Source organism: Salmo trutta, chromosome 30, assembly GCF_901001165.1.
Source record: "Salmo trutta chromosome 30, fSalTru1.1, whole genome shotgun sequence".
Classification (NCBI taxonomy): Eukaryota; Metazoa; Chordata; class Actinopteri; order Salmoniformes; family Salmonidae; genus Salmo; species Salmo trutta.
The window spans coordinates 29,113,351-29,122,346 of record NC_042986.1 but is presented as its reverse complement, the minus strand read 5'-3'; the positions used below and the strand labels follow the sequence as shown (position 1 = coordinate 29,122,346).

The following is an 8,996-nucleotide window of genomic DNA, read 5'->3' as shown; positions in this document are numbered from 1 at the left end:
GTCACTGTGGGGACGACGTCCTCGATGCACTTATTGATAAAGCCAGTGACTGATGTGGTGTACTCCTCAATGCCATCGTAAGAATCCCGGAACATGTTCCAGTCTGTGATAGCAAAACAGTCCTGTAGTTTGGCATCTGCTTCATCTGACCACTTTTTTGTAGACCGAGTCACTGGTGCTTCCTACTTTAATTTTTATCGTAAGCAGGAATCAGGAGGATAGAGTTGTGGTTGGATTTACCAAATGGAGGGCGAGGGAGAGCTTTGTACGCATCTCTGAATGTGGAGTACAGGTGATCTAAAAAAAAAATCCCTCTGTTTGCACATCTAACATGTTGATAGAAAATTTGGTAGAATTGATTTAAGTTTGACAATGTTCAAAGTTTACCCCAGAATCCAACACAGGTCATCGCAGCAACACCCAGAGCAGTGAAGGTCCAGGAGCGCCATAGGTGGCACCACCTATCACACTGCCAAAAGATGTCACCATCATAACAGATAAGAGTGCACACCCAGACCCAGATGTTGTTACACATGACCACTATGGTCACATTGTTAAAAACAAAACTTGGGGTAAACCTTTAAGGGACGTGTAGTCTTTTTGAAAACCCTCAGTCAGAGTGAGTTGTTTGGATCAATTGTCATAGGTGATTGGATTAACAACATCACCTACTCCATGCAGGCCCATACGAATTTGACTATTGCTAGTTTTTCCCTTCTTTCTACTGATGTTCAGAATCTTAAAGCTGTTACAGCCAGGCATAGCTTGGCATTAGACTATATCCTAGCTAAGGAGGGTGGATATTACAGGGCCCTAAATTATATTTCCCCCACTGAATGTGTTATGCTTCTCTCTGACTCCTCTGATAATATGACAGAGATTTTGAAAGAATTAACACAGTTGGCTGACACCTACACCCCCACAGGAGTAGACTCCTGGTTCCCATTTTGGTGGTTGAAAGATAAACTAGGACATTTTGGATTTAAGTTGTTTTCCATTTTAGTCCCATTATTGGCCCCTGTGCTTGTTCTGCTGATTTGCATTTGTGCATTCTGTGCAGCTGGTAAATATGTACTTCATAAGGCCATACCAGGCATGTTTATGCTTCATGTTCCTCATCCCCCAGACCCTTATTTGTATCCTCAATCTCCTGAGGATTGCTTGCAATCTAATACACCTTTTGTGGATGATTCTTATAATTACTATGCTTGAGTTGCTTTGATATTGTTGAGGCCTGGTGGCCTCAAAGGGGGGAATGAAGAAGGTTAAACCAAGGCCTTACACCTTTTAAAGGGTTAATAAATTATGTTATGATAAACTGTAAGGTCTCCTCTTCAGGAGACCTCTGTGTGTGTGTTAAAACCTGTTTTGAGTGTTGTGACCTTCAGACACTATCAGAAGGCATCTACGTTCAGACTCCTCCTGTCTGGATCCCACCGTGGTTATCTGGGTTTCCGAGAACACAAGGCTGCCACAGACCTGATGAAACCAGCCACCTGTCAGAAGATGCTTACACTCGTTCTCATTATTATTACTCTATTCTTGTGATGAAAGGTCAAGTTTCGGTCAAACCCACTTCTGAGTTTTTACTTGCTGATAAGATGGTTCTCGCTGTCAGGGGAGGTTAGATTTATTAAAATGTTGTTGCTAGGGAAAGTTACATAAGGGGGATTGGGGAGGCTATATGAGTTACAGGATGTCTTAGACATTTTGCAGAACTTGGGGAGAACTATCATATACTGTTAAACTGTACTCTGTATCAACTTCTGCCTACAATTGTATTTCTAAAAGGAGTATTTTAATACTTAAACAAAGAGTCTGTGTTTCCTTTCCATTACTAATGTATGTTTGATAACTATATAGACCTGATCATTTGTTGAAGAAATTGACCAACAAGATTAACAGCTTTTACTTTCAACTCGAGAGGGGTCTTCTCATCATACAGGCCATATCAGCGTACACTGGGGAAAACTAGCGTACACTGGGGAAAAATTAGGCTGAAGCTGTGATGATGGGACAACAGTCCACTCCTTATGCTGTCTTTTTATTCCCTATGTAGAGCACTACTTGTCTCTGATCAGGAGTTTAGACAATAAATAAGGTGTCATTAGATTTCCCCGCCGACAACAATAGGGTTGTTAATTACCATGTAAATAGACTTTGAGAAGATTATTTCTCCATGGTGATCCATACCATAGCTAATGAAGGGGAAAACCTTCAGGATGTGTGGGAGCACGCACAGCACTGAGTCATTACAGAATCTGACTGAATTACAGCTTTAACTTCTGAATAATAGATGTGTTTTTTCTTCCACCTAGATGGGGAGAGAAAATTGTTGGATGTGAATTAAAGAGTTCTTTGCACTCAACAAGCGATCCTTCTCCAAGTCACTGCAACCTTTGTTACCTTCCCAGGGAGGAATTGATGTTGCAGGCATCCCTATTCCATGTGACGATGACATAATTTACAACAACCTTAGAGGAGATGGATGCTAGCAGGTTAGCCTTGATAGGCAGTTGTCATGGAAACACATAAAAAAAGATTTTGTAAGTGCCGTAGTTTTTATTTTATTTTTATTTCACCTTTATTTAAATAGGTAGGCAAGTTGAGAACAAGTTCTCATTTACAATTGCGACCTGGCCAAGATAAAGCAAAGCAGTTTGACACACAACAACATAGAGTTACACATGGAGTAAAACAAACATACAGTCAATAATACAGTAGAAAAATAAGTCTAGATACAATGTGAGCAAATGAGGTAAGATAAGGGAGGTAAAGGCAAAAAAAGGCCATGGTGGCAAAGTAAATACAATATAGCAAGTAAAACACTGGAATGGTAGATTTGTAGTGGAAGAAAGTCCAAAGTAGAAATAGAAATAATGGGGTGCAAAGGAGCAAAATAAATAAATAAATAAATACAGTAGGGGAAGAGGTAGTTGTTTGGGCTAAATTATAGCTCTGACAGCTGGTGCTTAAAGCTAGTGAGGGAGATAAGTGTTTCCAGTTTCAGAGATTTTTGTAGTTCGTTCCAGTCATTGGCAGCAGAGAACTGGAAGGAGAGATGGCCAAAGGAGGAATTGGCTTTGGGGGTGACCAGAGAGATATACCTGCTGGAGCGCGTGCTACAGGTGGGTGCTGCTATGGTGACCAGTGAGCTGAGATAAGGGGGGAGTTTACCTAGCAGGGTCTTATACATGACCTGGAGCCAGTGGGTTTGGCGACGAGTTTGAAGCGAGGGCCAGCCAACGAGAGCGTACAGGTCGCAGTGGTGGGTAGTATATGGGGCTTTGGTGACAAAACGGATGGCACTGTGATAGACTGCATCCAGATTATTGAGTAGAGTATTGGAGGCTATTTTATAAATTACATCGCCGAAGTCGAGGATCGGCAGGATGGTCAGTTTTACGAGGGTATGTTTGGTGAATGATGCTTTGTTGCAAAATAGGAAGCCAATTCTAGATTTAACTTTGGATTGGAGATGTTTGATGTGAGTCTGGAAGGAGAGCTTACAGTCTAACCAGACACCTAGGTATTTGTAGTTGTCCACATATTCTAAATCAGAACCGTCCAGAGTAGTGATGCTGGACGGGCGGGCAGGTGCAGGCAGCGATCGCTTGAAGTGTAGAGGTGTAGAGGTGGATCAGAGACTCACCAGCAGCAAGAGCGACATCATTGATGTATACAGAGAAAAGAGTTGGCCCAAGAATTGAACCCTGTGGCACCCCCATAGAGACTACCAGAGGCCCGAACAACAGGCCATCCGATTTGACACATTGAACTCTATCAGAGAAGTAGTTGGTGAACCAGGCGAGGCAATCATTTGAGAAACCAAGGCTACTGAGTCTGCCAATGAGGATGTGGTGATTGACAGAGTCGAAAGCCTTGGCCAGGTCAATGACTATGGCTGCACAGTATTGTTTCTTATCGATGGCGGTTACGATATCGTTTAGGACCTTGATCGTGGCTGAGGTGCACCCATGACCAGCTCTCAAACCAGATTGCATAGCGGAGAAGGTGCGGTGGGATTCGAAATGGTCGGTAATCTGTTTGTTGACTTGGCTTTCAGAGACCTTAGAAAGGGAGGGTAGGGTAGATATAGGTCTGTAGCAGTTTGGGTCAAGAGTGTCCCCTCCTTTGAAGAGGGGGATGACAGCAGCTGCTTTCCAATCTTTGGGAATCTCAGATGACACGAAAGAGAGGTTCAACAGGCTAGTAATAGGGGTTGCAACAATTTCTGCAGATAATTTTAGAAAGAAAGGGTCCAGATTGTCTAGCCCAGCTGATTTGTAGGGGTCCAGATTTTGCAGCTCTTTCAGAACATCAGCTGACTGGGTTTGGGAGAAGGAGAAATGGGGAAGGCTTGGGTGAGTAGCTGTGGGGGGTGCAGTGCTGTTGACCGCGGTAGGGGTAGCCAGGTGGAACACATGGCCAGCCGTAGAAAAATGCTTATTGAAATTGTCAATTATAGTGGATTTATTGGAGGTGACAGAGTTTCCTATCCTCAGTGCAGTGGGCAGCTGGGAGGAGGTGTTCTTATTCTCCATGGACTTTACAGTGTCCCAGAAATATTTTTTGTTTGTGTTGCAGGAAGCAAATTTCTGCTTGAAAAAGCTAGCCTTGGCTTTTCTAACTGCCTGTGTATATTGGTTTCTAACTTCCCTGGAAAGTTGCATATCACGGGGGCTGTTCGATGCTAATGCAGAACGCCACAGGATGTTTTTGTGTTGGTTAAGGGCAGTCAGGTCTGGAGAGAACCAAGGGCTATATCTGTTCTTGGTTCTAAATTTCTTGAATGGGGCATGCTTATTTAAGATGGTGAGGAAGGCCATTTTTTAAAAAATAACCAGGCATCCTCTACTGACGGGATGAGGTCAATATTTTTCCAGGATACCCGGGCCAGCTCGATTAGAAAGGCTTGTTCGCTGAAATGTTTCAGGGAGCGTTTGACAGTGATAAGTGGAGGTCGTTTGACCGCTGACCCATTACGGATGCAGGCAATGAGACAGTGATCGCTGAGATCTTGGTTGAAAACAGCAGAGGTGTATTTAGAGGGCAAGTTGGTTAGGATGATATCTATGAGGGTGCCCATGTTTACGGCTTTGGGGTGGTACCTGGTAGGTTCATTGATAATTTGTGTGAGATTGAGGGCATCAAGCTTAGATTGTAGGATGGCTGGGGTGTTAAGCATGTCCCAGTTTAGGTCACATAGCAGCACGAGCTCTGAAGATAGATGGGGGGCAATCAGTTCACATATGGTGTCCAGAGCACAGCTGGGGGCAGAGGGTGGTCTATAGCAGGCGTCAACGGTGAGAGACTTGTTTTTAGAGAGATGGATTTTTAAAAATAGAAGTTCAAATTGTTTGGGTACAGACCTGGATAGTAGGACAGAACTCTGCAGGCTATCTCTGCAGTAGATTGCAACACCGCCCCCTTTGGCCATTCTATCTTGTCTGAAAATGTTGTCGTTTTTGGTAGTGACAGAAGCCAAGATGACAGCCACTCTTCTGAGGCAGAAAACTTGTTTAAGCGGCAGTAAAAAACACAAAAAAATACTAACTATTGAGTCAGCAGAATATTGATGAGATTCATTCATTAGTTTGTATATGTCAAGTTCCTGTCTGAGCAAGCAGTTAGAGAATATCTGAATTGATGAAGGCAAATACTGGAAACTGGAAATCATGAGGTGTAATGCTCCCACTCCTCCCTGCCTGTCTTCAGCCCAGCCCCTAATCTGGTCTGCGGCCAGTGATTGATGTGTTGTTGTTTCCCTCAGCCTGTCTCTGCTGGAGCTGGATTGGAGCAGATCGCTTGTCGAGTGAGCGTATCTGTATTCAGCCAGAGATCCGATGGTATGAGGGTTGCTATAGCTACGCAACAAAGGTCATTATGAGAGAGTTCTCGAGGTGTTCTCCAGCCTGACAGATATTTCTGCACAACCGAGCACTGAGGAGGAGAAATCTCACGTCACTCCCTGAGTTTCTATCATTTATCACATAGACATGTAGGTACAGCTCATACTACAGTCTTTACACGGAGAGAAAAAGGCATGGATATGATGAAACTGATTCAGTATCTGTAAGCAGTAGGTAGGTAGGTAGGTAGGTAGGTAGGTAGGGAGGGAGGGAGGGAGGGAGGGAGGGAGGGAGGGAGGGAGGGATCTTGATAAGTATGACTGCACTTGATCCAATTATGTCTTTCACCTCGTCAACCTTGTGGATGATTACTGTAAATGAGAAGCTATAGTCATGTCTGCATCTTCATGTATGTATTGAGTCATACATAGCTTTGCTTATTCATGTCATAATCCCTTATAATTAGCATTACATACTCAGTACAAGGTGACCTGTAATTGACCTTAGACCACTGTTCCGTCTTAACACCTTTATCAAAGCTATGAGAACACTTGACTGTACCAGACCTTGGTTCAAATAAGTATATGTGTTTAAAAACATTTTTTTAAGAATATGTATTTGAGTGCTTTCAAAACACAGCAAGTCGTTTTCCTTTATTATTAAAAACCAAAGTCAATGAAATTGCATTTGAAACTATTTTCAAATGCTTAATTCAAATACTATTTTCTAATACCTGGGCTAAATGCATGGGAGTGCATTTGAGTCAGTGTATTTGAGTATTTAAAATACTTTCCAACGTTATCTGAATACTTGCTTTAAAATGCTTTAAAAAGTAATTGAAATACCTGAAATCGTTTTTGAACCCAGGTCCTGACTGTACACAACATTATTATTTTCTATTTCATATATTGCATTTAAGAGGCCTTTGTGCTGGTTGTAAAACCTGTGTTAGTACCAAATTAAATATAGTGCATTCTGAACAGGTGATTCACATTGACTCACTTCATTAAACATACTACTTTAGTTCCAACCTTTTCACACTGATAGTAAGTAAAACATGAACAGTAACTGTCTTTTGCAAAGTGCGATTTATTACGTTGCCTTGATTACATTTCTCTACATTCACAAATAAGCCAGTAACATATAGAATCCAACTGTAAAAGATTTAAGATATTTTCCTTTCCTGTCTCGAGAAAGACAAAACATCTTGCACATAGACAGGGGTGGAATTGGGAGGGAATGAGTGGGAACAGAGTTCCCAAAGTGAAAAACTTTGGACATGTAAAAATACAGAATCTGAACATTCTACATTGGTTAATTCCCAGAGTGATTATTTTCCAATTCCATCCCTGCACATTGTTACGTTAGACTCTCTTTACATATACATAAACAACTTTGTTGTGGGCTGCCCATCTGCAACTGTCTTTAGGTTGAACCAACTGGTTTGTAAAAATACAAGAGTTATTTCTGTAGACGTGAGCCTTTGTCGTTTCCGGGAGCAGAAGTCTTCTTTGTGGACGCTGGATCGCAGGGCCCACGTTGGGGGCCCGTTTATGCAGGGGCCACGGAGCTGGAGGACACGGAGGAGGCCTCGGTCTTGGAGGCAGTGGTGGAGGCTCCTTCCTCCTCCTCGAAGGGGTTCTTCCCACAGCACAGGGTGGTGATCATGCAGTGGCGGAACTGCTTGTTCATCAACACGTAGATGAGAGGGTTGTACAGGGCCGAACTCTTGGCAAAGAATGCCGGAATTGTCATGAAGACGGGGCCGAACTCTGATCCCTGGTTGCAGAAGATATACCAGGCCACGCTGGCGTAGGGCACCCAGGACACTAGGTAGGAGACGACCATCATGATGACCATGCGGGTCACTTCCCTCTCAGCCCTCTGGGTGGTCTCAGATTCCTGCTGGGCGGCGGCCGCTGCCTTGACAGCGCAGAGCAGGTTGCCGTAGCAGAAGGTGATGATAAACAGGGGAATCGAAAAGTGGACGATGAACATGTAGACGACAAAGGACTCGTTGTTTACCCCAGGGGCGCGTGTGTAGTAGTCGATTCCACATGAGCACTGCATGCCCTCGGGGATATAGCGGGACCAGCCGAGTAGAGGGGGCACCGAGCAAGCAGAAGCCATGACCCAGGTAAAGGCCACGCCGATGATGGCATGCGTCTCACTGAAGCGGAAGTTGCTAATAGGTTTGCAAACGACCAACCACCTCTCGATAGCCAGGACGACCAGGGACCACAGGCCAATCTCACCACCATGGGTAGCAAAGAATCCCTCGATGTTGCAGCCCGTTCTTCCAAAGACGAAATAGCCATGCATGGAGGTGTACATCGTAGTGGTGAAGCCGCCGATAACCATGAAGAGATCGGCCACAGCCAGGTTGAGCAGGATGTAGTTCAGGGCGGTCCTCAGCTTTTTGTGCTCGATGGTGACGTAGAGTGTGAGGAAGTTGATGGGGAAGCCGGTGAGGATGAGGAAGAACATGTAGGCGGCCATGAGTGAGTACGCCGCTGGGCTGACAAGGTAGTACTGGGGGTATTCATAGGGGTTCCTAACAATGCCAGTAGCATTGGACATAGGGACGTAGAAATCTGGTCCCTCTGTGCCGTTCATGGTTGCGGTCTTGCGGTGCCTTTCAGCCCTTCTTCAGATGGTGTTCCGGCTGTACAGAAAGAGAGATGACAAGGGTCCTTTCTACAAATGCACCCAGGAGGTGAGGCTCCTGATTTTATAGGCACATCTTAAGGTGTTAGATGATCACTTTCCAAATCAGTCAGCACAATGTGATTTAGGCCACTGTTAATATATAATCCAGCCACCACTGCAAACATAACTGGCCACTCATCAAGTTATTAAGGTTACACCTGCTCATACCTATCAGGAGATGATGGCTTAATCTGAAACGCTGCATTGGCTGTGACACACCTAGGCCTCATCCATATACCCAGTTCTGAGTTAGTCAATTGCGTACAACTTTTAAACACTTTGTTATATTTACAGTCTGTCTTTTGAAGATATATTTCAATATATTCTAGAGACATGTTTGAAGCTTCATACTCCAAGCATAAAAGAGTGAAGAGACGGAGTGTTGTGGGAGAACAGATGGTTTATTTTAAGTGGTGATAAGAAACACTTTAAGTT

The 8,996-nt window shown here is 43.9% G+C and overlaps 1 protein-coding gene across 1 annotated transcript; it reads right to left on the bottom strand.

Annotated features, from left to right (window-relative positions):
* Positions 1 to 6,921: 6,921 nt before the first annotated feature.
* On the bottom strand, positions 6,922 to 8,550 carry rho (rhodopsin). Its single transcript, XM_029723750.1, has one exon. It carries the CDS (start codon positions 8,466 to 8,468, stop codon positions 7,404 to 7,406), a length of 1,065 nt encoding a protein of 354 aa, XP_029579610.1. The 5' UTR covers positions 8,469 to 8,550; the 3' UTR covers positions 6,922 to 7,403.
* Positions 8,551 to 8,996: the final 446 nt, after the last annotated feature.

Coding starts and splice junctions, on each gene's coding strand:
- rho (XM_029723750.1), bottom strand. CDS start 8,468: ATGAACGGCACAGAGGGACCAGATTTCTACGTCCCTATGTCCAATGCT.